Source organism: Camelus ferus, chromosome 7 (genome assembly GCF_009834535.1).
Source record: "Camelus ferus isolate YT-003-E chromosome 7, BCGSAC_Cfer_1.0, whole genome shotgun sequence".
Lineage (NCBI taxonomy): Eukaryota > Metazoa > Chordata > Mammalia > Artiodactyla > Camelidae > Camelus > Camelus ferus.
Genome location: NC_045702.1, coordinates 5764224 through 5787274, shown reverse-complemented (window position 1 = coordinate 5787274; position 23051 = coordinate 5764224). Strand labels below are relative to the sequence as shown.

General features: G+C 38.3%; 1 protein-coding gene and 1 pseudogene across 3 annotated transcripts; both read left to right on the top strand.

Annotated features, from left to right (window-relative positions):
* Positions 1-6968: 6968 nt before the first annotated feature.
* Positions 6969-13185, top strand: LOC102516275 (GTPase IMAP family member 7). Of its 3 annotated transcripts, none has more exons than XM_032483163.1 (2): positions 6969-7086; positions 10720-13185. In XM_032483163.1, the coding sequence occupies exon 2, from the start codon at positions 10753-10755 to the stop codon at positions 11644-11646; it is 894 nt and encodes a 297-aa protein (XP_032339054.1). In that variant the 5' UTR covers positions 6969-7086; positions 10720-10752; the 3' UTR covers positions 11647-13185. The 3 variants fall into 3 exon arrangements, with proteins under 3 accessions (XP_032339054.1, XP_032339053.1, XP_032339055.1); XM_032483162.1 differs by having other exon boundaries at positions 7005-7120; XM_032483164.1 differs by having other exon boundaries at positions 7016-7112.
* Positions 13186-21793: 8608 nt separating this feature from the next.
* Positions 21794-22300, top strand: LOC102515250 (annotated as a pseudogene).
* Positions 22301-23051: the final 751 nt, after the last annotated feature.

Sequence of the window (23051 nt, the reverse complement as noted above, 5' to 3'; positions counted from 1 at the left end):
TTCCCTAACATCACAGATATTCACTGTATCTCGGCCTCATCTAACTCCTCCTTCCTTTATGTATTTTCTCTCCACACAAGGGCTTTGGACTTGAACTGTCACACGGGGTCATCCTGAGTCTTCAGATGGGAGCTATGCCACTGGCTCTCCAGGGTCTCCAGTCTGCTGACCCTCCAGCCTGGGACTTATCAGCTCCATAATCACATGCGCCAATTCTTTTTTTATAGAAGGATAGTCGGTTTACAATGTTGTGTTAATTTCTGGTGTACAGCACAGTGATTCAGTTATACATATATATTCCTTTTCATACTCTTTTTCACTAGGTTATTTCAAGGTATTTCAATAGGTTATTACAAGGTATTGAATACAGTTCCCTGTGCTATGCAGTAGGAACTTGCTGTTTATCTATTTTATATACATTAGTGTGTATCTGCTAATCCCAAACTCCCAATTTATCTCTCCACCCACCCTCCCTTTTTTCCCTGGTAACCATAAGTTTTTTTTTTCTATGTCTATCAATCTGTTTCTGTTTTGTAAATAAGTTCACTTGTATCATTTTTTTAGATTCCACATATAAGTGACATCATAGGGTATTTGTCTTTGTCTTTCTGGCTTACTTCACTTAGTATGACAATCTCCAGGTCCATCCATGTCACTGCAAATGGCATTATTTTATTCTGTTTTATGGCTCTGTAGTATTCCATTGTATATAAAACTTCTTTATCCATTCATCTGTCAATGGACACTTTGTTGCTTTCATATCTTAGCTATTGTAAATAGTTTTGCTATGAACATTGGTGTGCATGTATCTTTTCAAATCAGAATTCCCTCCAGATTAATGTCCAGGAGTGGGATTGCTGAATCTTATGTTAAGTCTATTTTTAGTTTCTTAAGAAATCTCCCTACTGTATTCCATAATGGCTACATCAAACTACATTCCCACCAACAATATAGGAGGGCTCCCTTTCACCACACCTTCTCCAGCATTTATTGTTTGTGGACTTTCGAATGATGGCCATTCTGACTGGTGTGAGGTGATACTTCATTGTAGTATTGACTTGCATTTCTCTAATAGTTAGGGATATTGAGCATTTTTTCATGTGCCTATTGGCCATCTGTATATCTTCACTAGAGAAAGGTTTGTTTAGGTCTTCTGCTCATTTTTGGTTTGGGTTGTTTATTTATTTATTTATTTTTGTTATTGAGTTGTATGAGCTATTTGAATATCCTGCCTGAGCCAATTCTTTGTAGTAAATCTCCTTATATAGACGTGTGTATATAAACACACACATTCTGTGTCTGAATATTTCAAAATCGGTGTCATACCTGAGTCCAATCCTAATGTTTGCTTTGTGGGTTTTCTCTTGCCTTTTAGCATGCCTTGTCACCTTATATAAAGCTGGAGATGATAGGTCAGATATTAAAAAGTGAGGTACATAGACCTCTGGTGTGAGGTTTATGTTCATCTGGCTAAGAGCTGGGCTATGTTTAATGTTTCCTGCAGCTGTAGGTGCTGGAGGCTTCAGTTTTCTCTGGTGCCCTTCTTTTGTCTCCCCTTCTGTCTGTGGGATTCCCTAAAACCCCTTCTTTTTTTCTCTCTCTCTTCTTAAATTTTATTTTTTTTGAAGTGTAGTTGACTTGTAATGTTAGTTTCAGATGTATAGCAAAGTGATTCAATTATATATATGATTCTTTTCCATTATAGATTATTATAAGAAATTGAATACAGTTCCCTGTGCTCTACAGTAGGTCTTTGTTGTTTATCTATTTTATATATACAGTAGTGTGTATCTGTTAGTCCCTAACTCCTAAGTTATCCCTCCTTCCTCCTTCCCCTTTGGTAACCAGTTTGTTTTCTATGTCTGTGAGTCTATTTTTCATTTGTAAATAAAAATTTTCTTTTTTCTTAAATTCCACATATAAGTGATATCATATGATATTTGTCTTTCTCTGTCTGACTTACTTCACTTAGTTTAGTATGATCATCAATTGCTTGTTTACGTCTTTTGCCCATTTTTGGATTGTTTTGTTGTTGTTGTTAAGTTATATGAGCTGTTTATATATTGTGGAAATTAAACCTTTGTCAGTCACATCATTTGCAAATACTTTCTCCCATTCTGTAGGTTGTCTTTTTGTTTTGCTTATGGCTTCCTTTGCTGTGCAAAAGCTCATAAGTTTAATTAGGTTCCATTTGTTAATGTTTGCTTTTATTTCTATTGCCTGGGTAGATTGCTTTAGGAGAACACTGCTAAGATTTACATCAGAGAATTTTTTGCCTATGTTTTTTTCTAGGAGATTTATCGTGCAAGCATAATACTCAATGGTGAAAAACTGTAAGCCTTCCCACTAAAATCTGGAACAAGACAAGGATGCCCACTCTCACCAGTTCTATTCAACATAGTCTTGGAAGTCCTAGCCACACCATCATAAGCAAAAGAAATAAATGGGATCCAAATTGGAAGAGAAGACATAAAATTGCCACTATATGCAGATGACATGATACTATATATAGAAAACCCGAAAGGCTCCACACAAAAACTACTAGAGCTGATAAAAGAATTTGGCAAGTAACAGAATATAAGATTAACATACAGAAATCAGTTGCATTTCTTTATACTAACAATGAATTAGCAGGAAAAGAAAGTAAAGAGGCAATCCCTTTCAAAATTGCATCCAAAAAAATAAAATACTTAGAAATAAATCTGACCAAGGAGGTGAAAGAATTATACATGGAGATGACTTAAAGAAACAGAAAGATGTCTCATGCTCGTGGACTGGAAGAATCAATATTGTTAAAATGGCCATGCTGCCCAAGGTAACCTACAAATTTAATGCGATCCCTATCAAATTACCCAGGACATTTTTCACAGAATTGGAACAAATAATCCTAAAATTTATATGGAATCACAAAAGACCCCAAATTGCAAAGCAATATTGAAGAAAAAGAATGAAGCTGGAGGAATAACCCTCCCAGACTTCAGACAATACTACAATAATCAAAACAGCATGGTATTGGTACAAAAACAAATGTACGGATCAATGGAACAGAATAGAGAGCCTGCAAATAAACCCACAGACCTATGGTCAGTTAATCTTAGACAAAGGAGGCAAGAATATACAATGGAGAAAAGATAGTCTCTTTAGCAAGTGGTGTTGGGAAAACTGGACAGCAGCATATAAATCAATGAAGTTAAAACACTCCATCACACCATACACAGAAATATACTCAAAATGACTTAAAGACTTAAATATAAGATAAGACACAGTTGTTTTTTAGCTTTTCCTCCTTTAGGTGATACTGGCCGAATTTGGTCACTTTTCACATTTTCCACTTCATCTTACCACAGTGTCTTGCTCTTCCTGTATATTCCTCTGGCCTCGAAGGACTCTTTTCAGTTACTTGAATGCTTCATCACATCTTTTTTCTGTGCAACTGCTGTAAAGAGCTGGAACCAAAATGCTTCCCAGGGAATATATTCTATTAATAAAATGATTTTGATAAAGATTTTGGAGGTTAATGGGGATCTTGATTAAAATGTTCACTATTAACACCATTTTATCTTTTAAACTTTTTACTGGGGGAAATATATACTGAAACCATAAAAGACAAAGAAACTGCATGTATAAAGAATGTAAAAGTGGATGTGAAATGATCACAATTTGTAGATGCTATGAGTATATATCTGGGAAAATCAAGAGAATAAACCAATAAGCTACTATAAACAATAGGAGAATTTAATAAGTTGATGGATACAAAATTAAATAAAAGCCATAAAAATTGTCTAATGTACAAACAACAGCCAGTTAGGTGTAATTTGTGATTTTTAAAATAACAACAAAAATGCCTAAGAATACACTTTAAACTTGTGTAAAAAATCTACATGAAGAAAGCTTTAAGAAACTCTGAGGATATGAAGCAAACAGAACTCTCACATGTTTAATGAAAATGTATATTGGCAGAACCACTTTGGAAAACTGTGTAGTGTCTCAGAAACCTGAATATTACATGTAGTCAATATTCACCATTCTACCCAGAGGTGCATACCCAGCAGAAATGTGTGCATGTGCCAACAATAGGTACTGTCTGCAATATTTATAGTGGGATATGCAGAATAGCAAAAAATTAGAAACAATATAAATGCCCTCACCACAAGAAGGAAGGAAGGAAGGAAGGAAGGAAGGAAGGAAGGAAGGAAAGAAAGAGAGAGAGAGAGAGAGAGAGAAAGAAAGAAAGAAAGAAAGAAAGAAAGAAAGAAAGAAAGAAAGAAAGAAAGAAAGAAAGAAAGAGGAAGAAAGAAAGAAAGAAAACAAAGAAGAAAGAAAGAAGAAAAATAGTAACTATGTGAAGTGGCAATATATTAATTAGCTTGATTGTGGTGACTATTTTCCAATGTATGCCTATATCAAGCTCCAAGCTGTATACCTTAAGTAAATACAATTATAATTTGTCAATTATACCCAAAAAAGCCAGGAAAGTAAAATATCTGGAAATTTAAATAAATAAATAAATAAATAAATAAATAAATAAATAAGTAAGTAATCTGGAAAATGAAAAAACAAAAATGTATGGTCCAAATTAATGGGATTAGTTATATAAATTGTATCTTCATATTTTTTAAGTATTTTTAGATATTTAAATTACAAATTTAGATAATTATAAATTACATATAAACCAGGTTATATTCCTACAATGGAATAGTATACAGCAAAGAGAATGCTCAATGCTCAAGTTATAGCTACATATTATAATATGGATAAATCTCAAAACATAATGGTAAGCAAAAGAAAAAAGCCAGATACAAAAGAACATACAGTGCATGATTCCACTGATGTAGAGTACAAGAAGAGCTGAAACTAACCTCTACTATTGCAAGTTCAGCTGCAGGTCTCCCTTAGCAGACCTTTGGGATGCCAACAACGTTCTGTGTCTTTAGCTGAGCACTGGTTACTCAGGTCTGTTCAGTTTGTGAAAATGGACAATTTAGTGAGCTGTAAACATAAATGAGCCCTTTACCCTATGTATACAATTATACTTCAACCAAAACTTAAAATTGAAAACAATAATAGAAAAACATAACTAATGAACACACATAAGGACATAAACCAAAAAATGCAAATGTAAGTAATATGCCTGGAAAGAAATCTCTCATGAAAATTTTGGTACATTCTTCCTAGGTGTAGGGATCCACTTAATTGAATGCTGATTTTTTTAAAAAGCCCCTATAATTTTGTTCTTTTATACTGGGTAGGGAAGTTGGTTCTAAATTACAGATATAAATGCACCTGTAAGTATAGCCAGCTTCCAGAAGGACTAAAATAATCTCATATGATACAGTCACCAAGGAAAGGCCCCAAGCTCTACTTCCCACACCTGGGTCCCCATGATGCTAAGTCAGGACTCTCCTCCCTGGCTCTTCCCTGACTTCCCATTCAAGTCAGGGAGGAAGAATAGACTGTGTGCTTCAGTGGGAGTCACTGGATGAGTTCAGCACGAGCAGATTCTGAGATGAAGATGTACACGCATGAAGGTTAGTTAGGAGTACTCTCGGGAGCAAAACCTGAGGGAGAGTGAAGGAAGCAGGACTGGGCAGAAGGAGACACTGGGCTGTGATAAGTCACAACAAAGGCCGCCATCAGCTTCACTAGGAGCTCCAGCTGAGATGGTGGTGAGGGCTGTCCCAACCTGGGGCAAGAGGTCAGGCCTTTTTACCTCAACATCGACCAGTCATAAGATGTGACTGCCCTGGGAATAGGGGATGATCTTGGAAGAGGTGAATCTCCTCTGCTGACAGTGATCATGAGGGGCTGGCTGAAGATTATGGGGAGGAGGTCAGCTGTGAGTTATCAGTCATCAACCCTCCTATCAGCTGGGAGACTGGGGGCTTCAGTCCTGAAATGGTGTTGAGGGTGGATCTCAGTGGCAGACCACAGCATACACTATACTGAGCAACATTTGGGCCATTCCACCATCTTCCAAAAGTCTACAAATAATAAATGCTGGAGGAGGTATGGAGAAAAGGGAACACTTCTGCACTGTTGGTGGGAATATAAATTGTGTAGCCACCATGGAGAACAGTATGGAGTTTCCTTAAAGAACTGAAAATAGAGTTACCATATCCAGCAATCCCACTCCTGGGCATATATCTGGAAAAGGTGAAAACTCTAAATCAAAAAGATATCTGCACCTCAGTGTTCATGGCGGCACTATTTACAATAGCCAAGACATGGAAGCAAAATAAATGTCCATTGACAGACTAATGGATAAAGAAGACATGGTATATATATTTCATATATATATTTCATATGTATAATGGAATATTAGCCATAAAACGATACAATAATTCCATTTGCAGCAACATGGAGGGACCTAGAGATTATCATAATAAGTGAAGTAAGTCAGACAGAGAAAGACAAATACCATATGATATCACTTACATGTGGAATCTAAAGAAATGACACAAATGAATTTATCTACAAAACAAAGATACTAACAGACATAGAAAACAAACTTATGGTTATCAAAGGAGAAAGGGGAGGAAGGGATAAATTAGGACTTTGGGATTAACAGATACACACTACTATACATAAAATAGATAAATAATAAGGATCTACTGTATAGCACAGGGGACTGCATTCAATATCTTGTAATAGCCTATAATGGAAAAGATTATGAAAACATATATATGTGTATCTGAATCATTTTGCTTTACACCTGAAATTAACACAACTTTGTAAATCACCCATAATTCAACTTTTTTTTTTAATTGGGCCATTTCTCAGGGTCTTCTGGAGCCAACACTAAAATTCAAAGCAATGACTGCTTTTGGAAATCTGGGTAGTACAGCAGGTACATGGAGGAAAAGATTTCATCTAGGCAACACGGTGGCACCAATCAAATGACTGCGAAGTGTTTTCTTTTTCTCCTTAAACACAAAATGTTACTGTTGTCGACCCCACCCAATCTGAACTTTCTGTGGTCAGAGGTTTCTGAGGGAGCAAACATAATTTTCTTCCCACTAAAGCAAATAACAATTCTGGTAGCTTTCTTAGAGAGAACTTGAGAGCACATCAGTCCTGCAAGAGAAGGTGAGACTGGCCAAGAAGAGAGACAAGTGAGCTTGTGAGTGGGTTGGGGGCCAGGGGGCCGGGAAGGGTGGGCCCTAGGGAGGGGGCCTGCATGGGAGTGGAAAGGTTGTGGGAGGGGAAGCTAAGAGATTCATTTGTGTGATGTCCATACATCTCATTTTTAACAGGACAGACCTTTTTCTTATGTCTACAAAAGGTTAAATTTTATAAAAATTCTTAATAATATATTGTTAGATGTAAAAATCAGGATCTAAAATACATTACTGTTGCAAAAATAAGACAGAAAAAGAAGAGATGATGTTAACAGTTCATATGGAATAGCCTCCAATTTTGGAATGGAATTATATATCATTTTTATTCTCTTCTCAAACTGCCATTTTACTATTTTACTGGGTTTTCAACAATGTGCACATATTTTAATGACAAACATCTATCGCAAAATGTATACAAAAGGTTAGTGTTTTTAGAAAATTTAAAACTTAAAGACACTAACTAAAAAGAAAAAACAGATTTTTTTCTGGCATGATAGACACAGAATTGTGATTCTAGAGCAAGGTGCTCAAACTGGCCCCCCTGGGCTATAGCCAGCCTGCTACCTGTTTGTGAATAAAGTTTCAATGTAACACAGCTACCTCGCCCATTTCCTCATTTACGATGTACAGCTGCTCTGGCATTCCAACACCAGAGCTGAATGGTTGAAACTGTAAAGTCTAAAATGTTTACTGCTGGTCTTTTTAAAACTTGCCAACCTCTGTTCAAGAGTAATAGATGCAATGCTAATAAATGAATTTACATTAAGTGATTCCACTGTATTTTTCTTGAAAATATGTCCATTTCCAATTCATATTCTGGAAGCAAACGCAACTTAAAAGCAAGGGAACAAGCTGAAGGTCATGATCAGTGTGTATCATGCACATGTTTACTCTCAGAGCCAGACCTTGATGATGATTCGTTTATTCCTGAAAGTCTTAAGACTAAGAACTTATGAAAGACACTAAGTGGTTGAAATTAATAACAGAATTCTCTCTTATATATTATACAATAACAAAATGTGAAGATCTTTCAATCTCCTCTCTTCAATCTCCTACTTTTTGTGATGTATTATTTTTACATCTTCCAGGTGTAGAATGTTAATATTTTGTTATGAAACCACCATTTCTACTGTTTCCATGCTGCTTGTGGAAAACTGGGAAACTAGCCTTACTTCCTCCCCAGTTCACTATTTCTTTTTTCTTGGATAACTTCAGAATTCTTTGTGCTTGGAACGTGATATGTTATACTAAATGAGAATTCGGTGTTGAGTATTATGTATCAAGTTTCCAGGGAACGAAATGTGGTCTTTTGTACTAATGAGTCAGATTTCTGTTTGTGTGTTTGTTTGTTTTCCCAGTTCAGGGAAATTCTTTATTGTATTATACTTCTTGAGTTGCATTTATCTATTTGTTTACCTGAGCAACACCACTCATTTTTAAGTTGGATTTGTTGGTGGTCCTATTCATTTTTTAGTTTTTCTCTAACTGTTGTATCTTCTGGTCTTTCAGATTTGCATTTGTTGTGTTTGTTATTAAGCCTATTAATCAAAAATTTACTTTTGAGGTATACCTTTTCTGACCCCTTTGTTTCAAACTCATTTCTTGGTCCTGTAATGATAATGCTTTTCATCTTCAATTCGTTTCTTTGGGTCTGCATTTTCTTCTCATTCTTTGTTCTACCATCTCTATCTACCAACACTATTCTAGTGTTTTATAGCGCAAAGCACTTGTGGGAATGTTCCCTACTTTGGGTTACTTTTCCGTGGTTGGATTGCATTTTATGTATTCAGATACAGGTATGTGTAGAGAGACGTGTGTGCACGTGTGTACATTTTGTTTAACTTCTTCCCTTTTCATTTTTGAGTGGTGTTTGCCCTATTGATGCATTAGGTTTTTTCATCTTGATAACTTTCTGTTTTCTATTATATAGTATTGTGGTCTGTTTACCTCTCAGTCCTATGGTTCTATAGCCATTGCTATAATCACTGCATTAATCATGGTTTAAAAATTATTTTATTTTACTGTGGTAAGAACACTTATGATGAGATCTACCCATAAAACAGTTTGGAAGTGCCTCAAAAAATTAAAATTAGAAGTACTGTATGACCCAGGAATTCCACTTCTGGGCATTTATCCAAAAAATGGGAATCAGGGTCTTAAAGAAATATTAGCACTTCCATGTTCATTCCAGCACTATTCAAAATTGCCAAGATGTGGAAACAGTTTGAATGTCCATCAACCTATGAAACTATTTCAAAAAATTGCAGGGAAAGGAACATTTCTGAACTTACTCTATGAGGTCACCATCACCCTGAAATCAAAACCAGAAAAAGATATAAGAAAAAAAATTACAGGCCAATAAAACCCATGAATATAGTTGTAAAAATCCTCAATATAATACTAGCAAATCAACTCCAATGATGCATTAAAAAGATCATATACCATGATCAAGTGGGGTTTATCCCAGGGATGCAAGGATTTTTCAGTATCCCCAAATCAATCAATGTGATACACCACATTAACAAATTGAAGAATAAAAACCATATGATCATCTCAATAGATGCAGAAAAAGCTTTTGATAAAAATCAGCATTCATTTATGATGAAGTGTTTGCTTTGTGGGCCAACATGTGGTCTTGTTCCTGATCTTAGTGGAAATGCTTTCAGCATTTTGCCGTTAAGTATGATGTTAGCTGTGGGTTTGTCACACATGGCCTTTATTATGTTGAAGTATGTTCTAGAGAGTTTTCATCACGGTCTATTTCAATTTTATGTCTTTACCAGGGTCAATATTGGTAAGCTGCATTTACCTACAATAGGTATATGTAACTTTAAATTTAGACATTAGAGGATCTATTTTCTCACCTAATGTAGATTACCTTCTAAATATTAAGCCAGAAGACCATCAAGCTAACTTCAAACATTTTTGTTACTATAGATTATAAAGGACCCATTATTGTTTCTAAATATTAAAGTATTTTTAGAATAATGACATCAAATTTATCTTCCTTTCTCTGTGCAGTTTGAGAAGATAAGATTAAGTGTGCTCTCTGTAGCATACACAAATATAAAGACAGTTTTCACATGTCTCACCAAATGGATTTTTTTCCTTCTGTATTGAGAGTCCCCAGAGCAGGGCAGCTGCACAAAATAAGATAACAGTTGTGCTCCCTCTTCTGTCTACCCGAGTCATGACTTTCTTCTTGTTTGTGTCCAGATTGTTAGTGCTTTTTAATGAACACTCTTTCATAGGATGAATGCTAACTGCTTCCACCAAAATCTCTCAGATTTCATATCTTAAAAATCAAACTTGGATCTGTTTAGAATAAAGTATATGTTACACAAATGGAAAAAATAGTAAAATACCAGACTTTAAAACTGCAAACACTGTTTTCATCACAGCAATATAAGAAGAGGATGTGATAGGAACTAGAATAGTAAGTAGAAGATATCAGAGGGTGTATCCTAAGTGAAATAAAACTTCACCTGCCTTAGAAGACTTTGAATGATTTATATATTCAGGAGGGTAAGAAAGAAAGAAGTGTTGGGAATGGTTTCAACGTTATCTAAATACATTTTTTCCTTTTCTTTGTAAATCGTAGAGTTGCCTACACTCCACAGCCTCTGATGTGAACATGGCTGCCCTCCTAGATAACACTCTGAGGATTGTGCTGGTGGGGAAGACCGGCAGTGGGAAAAGTGCCACAGCAAATACCATCCTCGGGAGAAAAGAATTCAAATCTAAGGTTTCTGCCCACGCTGTCACCAAGACATGTCAGACAGCTTCCCGGACATGGAAGGGGAGAGAACTTCTTGTTGTTGACACCCCGGGGCTCTTTGACACCGAGGACAGCCTGAACACCACCTGCAGGGAAATCAGCCAATGTGTCCTCCGGTCCTGCCCCGGGCCTCACGCCATCATCTTGGTTCTGCCACTGGGCCGCCACACAGATGAGGAGCAGAAAACCGTGGAATTGATCAAGGCTGTGTTTGGGGACTCAGCCAAGAAGTACATGATGATCTTGTTCACGCGCAAAGATGATCTGGAGGACCAGAACCTAAGCAACTTTATAGCAGATGTGGATGGGAAGCTAAAGAGCCTCATTCAGGAGTGTGGAGACCGCTACTGTGCCTTCAGTAACAGCTGCAAAACAGCCCAGGCTGAGAAGGAGGCCCAGGTGCAGGAGCTGGTGGAGCTGATAGAGAAAATGGTGCAGAGCAACGACGGGACCTACTTTTCTGATGCCATATACAGGGAGACAGAGGAAAGGCTGAGAAAGAAGGAAGAAGTCCTGAAGAAAATCTATGCTGATCAATTAGAAAAAGCAATCCAAAAAGTGGAAAAGGAGTGTGTGGAGGCATGCAATAAGTGTATACAGGAAAAAGAGAGAAAAATTAAATCACTCAGGATGGAATACAATGAAAAACTAAAAAATGTTAGGGAGGAGGCCCAAAAGAATATCTTTTGTCATATATTTGATGTAATTAGGAAGTTGCTTTCAAAAGTATCAAATTTGTTCAAGAAATAACTTTTTTTTTCTTCTCAGTTTACTGTGATTAGTTAAGTATGTCTCCAGCTCACTCCCTACCACTCTCCTTGCTTGCCCCTCCCCACAACACCAAAAATTTAAGAAATTTCAAAATTACTCTGTTTGAGAGCTAGTTCATTGTACATAGTTTAAAGGTGCAAATGTAAGAAATAGCTATATATCAAAGTAGATTAGAAAAACAAATTGCTTCTGCAGAGCACAGGGAACTATATTCAGGTAGTAACCTTTAATGAAAAAGAATATAAACATGAATATATGTGTATGTATGACTGAAACATTAAGCTGTACACCAGAAATTGACACAACATTGTAACTGACTATACTTTAATTTTTTTAAAAAGTAAGGAATTTCAAGGCTGAAATGCATCCTCTGTTGATTGTTAGCACCACCTGCAAAGCACATTACCCTGGTTCCTTGTGAGAATTTTGTAACTGTCAATAAAACACCCAATTGCCTCAGCAGCATTGCTCTCTGCTTTGTGAGAGATGAGATAGTAAACATTTGTCGTTTTAAGCCACTAGGTTTTTGGGGTAATTTGTTACACAGCAGTAGATAACAAATACAAGATGTATGTTTATTTATGTATATATACTATATATTTCTTTAAACACTGGTCACTGTGCTTGCCACTGGGGAAGGGAACTTAAGATTCTGGGGATCAAGGGTAGGAGGAAACTTACTTTTTACTATAGACCCTTTGATCTATTTCAGTATAGTGTATTTAACAAGTGAACAGAAAGACAAACAATAACATTTTTAATATCCTCCAATAAACAATAATTCCAATGGCCCATTTCAAAAAAAAATGGCCAAGTCTCTTATTTTTCTTCTCTCTCCTTTTCTAAGTGTGAACTAAAAATTCCCCTGCCTTTAAATTAAAATAGCTCTGTGTTAGCAGTGTTCTGTATTTCCCCCTGAGAATCCACTCTCTTCCCTTTTTGGTCAGGGACCACATTGGTCCAGTGTCCTTTGACTCCTACTTGAGTCCCCACTGAGGGGAGGTCAGCAGAAGATGTGTGGGAGCCAGAGAATTAGATGAAGGAATTTATCTCCTAGATCTCTCTCTGCCTAGTTGGATCTGACCAGCTGCCACCTCCAATCAAAGGTCCAGCCACAGGCATCAGTGGCTCTCAAAGCTCAGGTTTTATTAGTAAAATATGGCTGTGTAGGAAACTTGTCATGCCAAGCCTATGGTATGTCTGCAGCAAAACTTTTGACTGTTTCCAGGGATCACAACTTGACCTGAGAATGAATTTTAGTTTTCCAACATGCCCCAGTTGGGTGATTAGAGTAATGGGCAAACTATAATAGGTAGCCATAAAATAAAGAGACTAATTTTCTTTTAGGATTCCTAATCCTAAAGGCAATGCCACTAGAGGAGTTCCAGATATATTGTGAGAAGGCAAAAAAGTGTTAAAACAAGTGCCTTAGCTAAAAGGGGGCAAATTTGAGCAATGGTAATAATTTGACAAAACAAAACAAAACTTTGTTAAAATAAAGCAGTTGTTGAACATGGATGCATAATTGCTGGTATGTTTCTTAAAACATTGGTCTTGTTTACAATAGGTCTATATATGTATAGAAAATTTAAAGGAATCAAGTATTTAAAGGACACAATTTGGTAAATAGGAAGAAAGTGTTTCTTCTTATGGGATTAATAGGGCCATTGCTTTATCTTTGTTACCTGAAATTCTATAGTTTATTTATCTTTTTAAATTATCTATCCATCTGTATTTTCAAATTTATTGACATAAATTTATTCATAAAATTCTCTTAAAATTTAAAAATCTTTTAATATATAGTCATATTTGTTTTTTTATGCCTAGTATTTTTATTGTGCTCACTCTTTTTTATTTTGATCAGTCTTAATAGAACTTAATTAGTCAAAGTATCAGCTTTAGCTTTAAATTTGATATACTCATTTGTGCTCTTTTACATTTCATTGATTTCTTTTCCTAAATATATTATTTTCTTTCCTTTCTTCTGTGTTCTTTGGTTTTACTCCCATTCCTTTTTTTTTTTTTTTTGACTTCTTATTTTCAAGTGTACATTTTTAAGATTATGAATTTTCTTCTAAATACTGCTGTAGCTTAGTCCATAAATTTTTATTGTTTCATTGTTATTCAGTTCTAAATATAGTTTTATTCATCAAGAGAATAGCAAACAGTCAGCTCTGATTTCTCACAAAACAGGAAGTCCCTCTACTCCATTTTCAGATACATCTTTAAAATTCCAGTGAAAAGTTTATACATTGGCAGGAAACATAAAGGTAGTTTATGGATATACACAGGGTGTGAAGGGGTGGGGGAGGCACAGGCTGGGGTGGAGGCACTGGTTTATTCACACACAGCACACAGGTGTTCTAACTGGAGTTGTCTCCCTTCAGCCTTTCTTGCAGGGCCAGAGCAGTGTGCTGTACAGAAAGGCAGAGAAGGGGAAGTTCAGTCTGAGGTTCTCAGGGCCACCAGCAGACCCCTACTCCCCAAAGGACCATCTCCTGCCTTTTCACCTCGCCCATCCCTGTGATATAGGCCAGCTACCTGGTTTCCTCCTGCTACCCTCCCCCAGCCCCTGATTTCTGTTCTACTCATTCTGGGCCCTTACATTTATTACTGCTTTGTTTTATCCTCTCTTTATGTCCCCTGGATGAGACTCATCCACCCAGTTAGACTGAGATCTTCTCTTACAAACACTATGACACAGAGCTGAACACATAGAAGGTGCCCATGAAGAGCTGTATGAAAGAATGAGATAAGATGGAATAAAATGGAAAGGAGAGGGCTAGGGTGGGATTGGCAGAGCCAGTCCTGCCTGTGAGGCATGACCTTACGCTGACTACTGCAGGGAGCAACTTTCTCTGTGTTTGACACCATGGCCTTATGTCCTTTATGAGGCATAAACTTGCCGGCAAAGGGTAGCCATGGGCAAAAAACTGTGAGGTGAGAAATGGTGGTCCTATTTTTGGGGTTGCTCCCACTGCATCCATGCCCCATCCCTCCCACTTTACAATCTAACCGGGACCCCTCTCCTGACACAATCTCCTGGGCCTCCTCTCCCCTCACTGCTCCAGTTCCCCAGGGCTTCTGGAACTGACATTTGAGTCATGTATCCAAGATTTTCTGGCCAAAGCCTCAGGCCCTCAGGACCAGGCTCCCTCTACCTCCCAGAGCCACCTTGTTCTCAGGAAGTCTGCCTCAAGTGTGCTAAGAAGACACCAATAATGGTTTCCATGCTCTTTCTCTTTGGCAACCAAGACACCAAAAGAGAGCTTGTGAGCTCTGCACCTTCAGTGGTGGAGAGTGGGAGATGAGACATTGCCATCAGGAATAGAAGCACAGAAAGGAGGATGAAAAGATAAGCCAGAAGTTCTAAAGAGCTCCCCCAAGAACTATCCCACAGGCCAAGATGTGGGAGTTCTCACTGCATGGCCATAGAACACATTCTATAATGTCCTATTCCATGATCAATGGTATTCTCTTTATTTCCTAAAAATTTCTTCTAATTTTGGTTATTTTCTTTGGGTGTTGAAATCCACAAATTGCCATGTTTCAAAAGATAGTGATGGTGGCAATGAATTATCAACAATGTTACCATCATCATCTTTATCACCTTCCTATTTATTCTCCTCCAGGAAGAAATTTGTATTTTTGAAAATTGTCTTATCTCCATTGTTTTCATTGCTCTTGCAAGATTCCTGTTATATGGTTCAATTAGATACTAAAATTTCTGTTAAAATATTAGGAATCTGAGGTTTGAGTGATGTATTAAGGTCACACAGTTATGGAGTTGACATATAGTCCAGGTTTCTATTTTTCATATGTTCTCCTTAATTCTCCAGGGGAAAAAAACCCTATTATTTCAAATAATATTTGCCATGAGACCTTTTAAGGCCAGGAAACAAAATGATATTGCCAAGCTAGAACCCTGCACTAAAACCAGCTGGATAATTATTTTGAAAATTCTTAAACGATACGTTTTCCAAAAATAAATTTAGATGAACAGACTGGAGGTGTTATTAATAGGATATTTTCAGTATGACATAATCCAGAGCTTTTCAGTGAGCTAAAACTCAAGGTGAACCAATGATGCAAAATCATTCATGATGATACAAAAGCTCTCATCAAAAATAAGCCCTTTTAACTCAGGATTTCTTATCACAAATCCAGATCCGACAGAAAATAATACTCCTAACTCTTTGAGTTGACCAGACCACATGTAGAAATAGATGGCCAATTCCAGGGACTAGATCTTGGGTGGTATTGATAATTTGGAGAGTTCAGGGGAGAATAGCTAGAAATATTTTTAAAGTGTGTAAAATAATTAGACAGAAAATAATGAAGGAACTGAATAAAAGTTTCAAGAAGACACTTTGCAGTTATGCAGATCTGAAGAAATTTGCTGTCTGTTGATGTGCAAAGTAGAAAACAGGCATATGGGCACATATTTCAACACTTCTTCACCATAAAGGAAAATCTAAATAAGGTGTTCAAAATGGAAGAGGCTACCATCACTGAGAGAAGTTTACAGTTTGACCAGAGACCTTATAAAGCTTGATGATTTTAACCATGTGTAAAATGAGGTAGAGCTTGCTTAGGAGAATTCTATAAATGAATGCTAATTTGCTTTCCCATTTTATAATTTATAATTCTGATTTCAGACTAGCAGTAAGTCATCTATAGTATTAGGACAACATAGGATTTCTGCAGGATTTGAAAGCCAAATTTTTAATCTGCCCTCTTCACCATCAAATGTGTCTCTTCTGCAAATCTGCTCTGGTACTTATATTTTTAGCTCTTGAGAATCACTCATGTAGGGTTTTATTAATTAATGACTCCATAAAACCCCTGGTTTAATATATGTTAAATATTTACTAACACATTGAGGCATGGTTGTAGGGAATAAGGCACGGGATCTGAGAGGAGAAAGGAATGGGCCTGAGAAAGTGTTATGCACATGAGGAGGCCAGGTTTTCACTTCTGTGCTAAGTGATAGGAGAACCATCCCACCCACATGGCCCTAAGGAGATCATATGAAGGCAGTACCCCCTCAAGTCAAACTTGAGATGCAGGGTTGAAGGTTGAGTAGTGAGGTGCTGAATGGGGGAATTTGTGCAGTATAGCCCCACTTGACTATAAAGGATTCTGTTTTCTGGTCTTCTAGTGGTATTTGCCCAGTTTTGCCCATATTCTCAGTATTTGCCTATTTTTGCACTGTGTTATATTGTGAGGTTTAATTGGGAAATGGAAAGGACAATTAACATTTTTAAATGGTTAAACTAGAACAAGAATTTTTAAAAACATACCAAAGAAACAGTTATTTTCCAAATTGCCAGTAAGCAGTAATCTCCTAGAAACAGGGCTGACAGATTCCATCACAACATGAACAGTTGTGCACATTCAACAAACTATGCCCACCTGTTTAGCCTACTTGTCTACAACCTAAGCTCTGGCCCTTCTAGTTACACGTTCAGCTCAGGCTGACAGGCAGAATGAGGGTAGAAGAACCCGTTCCAAGTAAGTGGTCATTTATTTGCTCCAGAGAGAGTCCAAAATGCTCATTGCTGTGCCTTCTCTGAGTGAGGCCCTGGTGTGAGTTTGGAGACTCAGAGGAAGACACTCCTGCTTCACCCTCAGGCCAGCACCAGCCTGAGAGAGTCTTCAGACAGTTACACCATCTGTAAGTAGTAGCAGATTTGTTTTTTTCTTTTCTAAATGGTATGACTAATTTTTATTGTCTTATTGCTTTGGCTAAGACAGCTAGTGTAATATTGGATAAAGGTGGTGGTACAGGATATCCTTGCTGACTTTCAAGTGAAAACTTCAGGTGTTTCAGTATTAAACTATAAGCGTGGGCTTTGATTTTTGTTTCTTTTCTTTTCTTTTTTCTGTTTTCTGCCTTTTAGATTAGATTACTTAATTGTTTTAATCCCCCTTTATGCTGCAAATTATAGGTTATATTTTTATTCTCTTAAAGTTTACTCTTAAATTTTAAATATATAAATATATAAACTTAATAATAATTGAAGTTAATCAATAATGCTTTGCTTCTTTTAATCAAAAGATATTCTTAGGTCACTTGGAGATCTTGGGTGTTATTCTTTTTTTTGTTTGTTTGTTTGTTGTTCTTTGTTTATTTTTTCTTATTTTATTACAGTATAGTTGATTTACAGTATTGTTAATTTCAAGTATACAGCAAAGTGATTCAGTGATATATTTTTCAGATTATTTTCCATTATAGTTTATTACAAGATACTGAATACAGTTCCCTGTGCTATACAGTAAATCCTTGTTGTTTGTCTGTTTTATATATAGTAGTTTGTATCTGTTAATTCGATACTCATAATATATTCCTCTCCACTCTCTTTCTCCTTTAGTAACCATAAGTTTGTTTTCTATGTCTGTGAGTCTGTTTCTGTCTTGTATATAGATTCATTTGTATTATTTTTGAGATTCCACATGTAAGTGATATCATATAATATTTGTCTTTCTCTATCTGACTTACTTCTCTTTGTATGATAATCTCTAGCATCCACATTGTTGCAAATGGCAATATTTCATTCATTTTATGGCTGAGTAATATTCCATTGTGTGTGCATATATGTGTGTGAGTATATATGTATACAACATCTTCTTAAATCAATTGTCTGTAGATGGGCATATGGGCTGTTTCTATGTCTAAGCTATTATAACTAGTGTTGCCATGAACATTGAACATTAGGGTGTTTTCATCTTTTCTGGATATATGCTCATAAGTGGGAATCCCAAATCATATGGTAACTAATTGTTCCCTATTTAGATATATTTTTGTTGTGTTTGTTGGAAGAGATGAGCTCCACAGTTTCCTACTCTGTCATCTTGATCCCCCTCCTTGGGTGTCATTCTTGACTTGGGGGGAAAAACTGTTCTGTGAGATCTCCACATTGAGATCAGATCTCTCCATGGTGAGATCTCTCTTCATCCCTGCTCACCTGCTTTCTCTCATTCTGAGCACTGTCTCATGGACACATGAGACAACATTCTAACTCTCTCCTGTGAAGTGACCATAACATTATGTGACAGGAAAGACAAACGATAGAGGAGGTGAGATAGAAAACAGCTGTGGCAAAGACAAGAGGCAGTGTGGCTGCACACACAGGTCGATTGCCAGCAGTCTTGTTCCTACAGCAGTTCTGGTAACTGGTCTAACCTCAATTGTACACACAGACTTTCCAGGGACTTGCTGAGATGCACATGAACAAAACCTCATATCACACTGTTAAAGTGAAAAACAACCAGAGACCAGGCTTGGAAACTCCCTGAGTAGATAAAACCAGTAGTGATACAAACAAAGCTTCATTTAGCTTATTTTGCAAGACTAACGAACTGGGCCATTTCTTGCTTATGCTTCTGGAAACCATAAGCAAAAATTAAACTTCCCCAAAACTGATATGAGATAATCACTAAAAAATTCCCTATCATTTAAGAAAATCCTAATATTCTAGACTATTGCTATAAAGAATAAATAGTCACTGCCTTGTCATTACCTCAGCTGCTATGTGAAAACATAGCCCTGAGCTTCTCCCATGGTTTGATCTGAGTGCTCCCAGCTTGCAAACTATATTTTTGGTGAGTGCAAGATAATCTTTTACTGCTTATGACTTCAGTGGTTCATTGGTTTTACTTCTGATATTTCTGACCTTTTGATAATATCTAATTAAGTGTACAGACTTTAGAGAGTGATGGAGAACCCGTCATCAAACAAACTGCCAAGGGGAGAAATGGAGACCTTGGAAGACTTGGTCCCAACCCTGTGTCGAGACCTTGGAGGAGGGGACATCACTGACTGTTGATCTTTCTATTACTGTCCAGTATCTCCTAGACGGAGTTTGCTCCCACTGCTGACAGAGGAAAGGTAAGAATTCAGGGGCTATTGAATGCATGTTCTTCCTTGCAGGGAGACGAGAAAAAGACCTGAACTACCAGGAATGGGCTGTGCACTCCCTGCCTCCTTGATTATTTTGTGCTAAAATGTAGATTAAGTTGACTTAATTTATCCTTAAATGTCTCCAACTCAACACTCCTCTGATGAACGTGGAGTCAAAACCCCAGGGCCAGATGACTTATACTGATATTTCTCTGCCAGAGCCCTTTGCTCCAAGCTTCCCAGTTTGTCACTGTCCCTCACTGGTCTGGTCACCCTCTAGGGTCTCCAAGCAGGGATGGCTAGCCCTCTGAACCAGCCCTGCAGGGTTACACCTGCATTCTGCCTAGCTCCTTGAGAATTGAGTCAGCCTCGTTGGGGTCTTGGGCTGCATTTTGAGCTCCTGGGTGAGCAGGGCTCTCATGCTCACAGGGTGAAGTGAGAAGCCCGGGGGAACTCTAAGGTCCCAGTAGGATGAGACCTTAGATCCTCTGCCACAATCTTCACTTTAACTGTAAACAAGTGCCACTCAGAGGCTTTATGAGTCTTGCCCAGAAAGCACAGTGGCTTCCTGATGCCCAAAACCTTCATCATCTGACCCTCAGACTCGTGTTCTTTTCACTTCCTTGTGTCTTAACAGGAGGCACAAATGCTGACGCAACACGAGAAAGTCCAAAGCTGAGGGGGCTGGCAGGGGGAAACCAGCAACACTGTGCTGATGGAAAATTTCTTAAGTCACTCATAGTCATAATTCGTTCTGTGGTAATACTCAGGGGGACGATCTCATGTATTAATAGGGAGAGACAGAGATGACTTTAGGGGAAGGCTAAAAAAAAGTTCCTATATATTTTAATGCAGTAGAAAAGGGCTTTTAGAGTTAATACACTACAATGGTTTGTTAACACCAATACAGTTCCCTAGGCAGGAATTCAAATTCCTGTCCCTGTGTGAGCATGTCTCAGGGTCAGGGGGCCAAACTTACAGGGAAGAGGCTCATGCAGTCATCTCTGACCACCTTAGCCTAACAGTCTGCCTGCTCCCCAAAATGTCCTTCATCTCTTGGAAAAGGAAATCATTGCCCAGTGTCCAGATTAAATTAACCTCTGAAGCAAATTCCTCCATAGAGGTGCTAATCCTCAGAAAGCAGGAGAGGCTGCTAACAGGCTGGGAGCTGAGGACCACGGTGTGTGTGTGTGTGTGTGTGTGTGTGTGTGTGTGTGTGTACTTTTGTGAGCAAGGTCTCTGAGGAGCAGCCTGTGCAGAGTCTACAGCAGCCTTTCCAGAAAAGCTAGTGCCTTTGCCCTCCTCCCTGTGACCTTCAGTTCTGGAATCTATCAGGACCCCGAGCCAGGATCGAAGGGAAGGGTGTGTTCTTGTAAGGCTGCATACTTTAGTATCCCTGACATAGTGGGGTACGGAACTGGGGTCAGGATTGTTTAAAAGACATTGTGCAAGAAAGAGAAAAAGGAAAGGAAGTGGGAGAGAGAGACGCAGTCTAATACTGGGTAACACATGGCTGGGGAAGTAAGAAAAAAAGAAGGAAGGGGGAGAAAAACGGGATTTTGTGTAGCTAGATGGTAACTTCTCTCTTACCTCAGTTTCACTTCTTTTTTTCCTGTAACTGAAGCACAGTCCGTTACAGTGTGTCAGTTTCTGGTGTACAGCACAATGTCCCCGTCATGCATATACATACATAGATGTGTTTTCAAATTCTTTTTCATTAAAGGTTATTACAAGATATTGAACATAATTCCTTGTGCTATACAGAAGAAACTTTTAAAAAATCTATTTTTATATATAGTGGCTAACATTTGTAAATCTCAGACTCCCAAATTTATCCCTTCCCACCCCCTTTCCCCAGCACCAGTTTCATTTCTTAAATGTGACCGTCATTTACTAAATTGAGGTTCCTGCAACCCAGCTTTATCATGTGTCTGTTGCTCAAGAGACCCTAACTATAGGTCAGTTTGTGCTTCCTGGCCTGGAATTGACAGATTTACATCAGGCTGCAGACTTTCTATTTGGCTACCTTATAGTAAGAGACAAGCGATAGGCTTGGGGTCATGAAAGTTCCCTTCCAGGCACTGGCCCCACACTCATTCTCTGAGTAACGTTGGTCGATTACTCAACTTTCTGAATAATGTTTTTACTTATTTTAAAATGGAGCTAATAGCTCTTTCTCTTCCTGTCCCAGGTGATTCGGGATCTCCCGGCTCCGGTGCAGACATGGCCTAGTTGAGGAACCACACCACACACAACCAGTCCTGAAAATGGCACAGAAATGGCATCAAAAAACCCTGACCACAACGATATGAATCTCTTAAGGGGGTGGACCCCAAGTTCCTGAGGAACATGCGCTTTGCCAAGAAGCACAGCAAGAAGGGCCTGAAGGAGATGCAGGCCAACAACACCAAGGCCACAAGCGCATGTGCTGAGGCCGTCAAGGCTCTCATAAAGCCTAAGGAGGTCAAGCCCAAGATCCCACAGGGCGGCAGCTGCGAGCTCAGTCGACTTGCCGACATTGCTCACCCCAAGCTCAGGAAATGTGCTCATGTCTGCAGCATCACCAAGGGTCTCAGGCTCTGTCGGCCAAAGGCCAAGGCCAAGGCTCAGACCAAGGCCGCAGCTCCAGCTGCAGCTGCAGCTGCAGCTCAGGCTCCCAAAGGTGCCCAGGCCCCTACACAGGCTCCAGAGTAGAGGCTTTCATCTCTGATGTGAGGATAGAAGGACTAGTGTGACCCCTGTGCTGCTGTCTGCATGGGGCTCATGTCTACCTGTGCTGTTTGAACAAATAAACTTGAGGCAGGATCTGTCGGTCAAAAAAAAAAAAAATGGAGCTAATAATCTCTACTTCCCAGTATGGCTGTAAGTATGAAATGAGAGGGAGATATAAAGCACAGTGTTTAGCCAGAAGTAACTAAGCACATGGTAGAGGCATCTGTTTCACAGTTTAGCTGTGTACTTTTTCCCGCCCATGAAACACTTCTACCATCAAGCCTTCATTCCTCCTACCTGTCTATTTGTCTGTCCCCAAAGCTCTCCACACATCCCATCCTCCCACCCTTTAGTGAAAATCTCCTCTATGACCTCCTACATGGTCGCTTGAGATCTGGTCAATCCTCCGCCCCTGTCGGTCAGACATTGTTTCTTGGACTCCATTTTTCCACATATGTTGGTTTTGTCTTTTCATTAACATATGAGGACACCTGTAGAGATGAAGCCACACTGGTTTCTTCTTTTTCCCCTTACATCATCCTCTGACACGTGACAGACACATCAGAGACATCTGACTTTATGTAGATGACTACCTACTCTGATGGTCCCCAGAGCCATGGAAACCAGTACTGCTAGCTACTTTGTAGACTTACTGTGATTAGACTAGTGGTTCAAAGTGTGGGCCATGGACCAGCAGCATGAACTGGAAATGGGTTAGAAATGCAGAGTCTTGGGCTCCATTACAGAACCAGAAACTCTGGGAGTAAAG

What these genes read in the sequence shown, in the direction of transcription:
- LOC102516275 (XM_032483163.1), top strand. Translation starts at nt 10,753, where the DNA reads ATGGCTGCCCTCCTAGATAACACTCTGAGGATTGTGCTGGTGGGGAAG.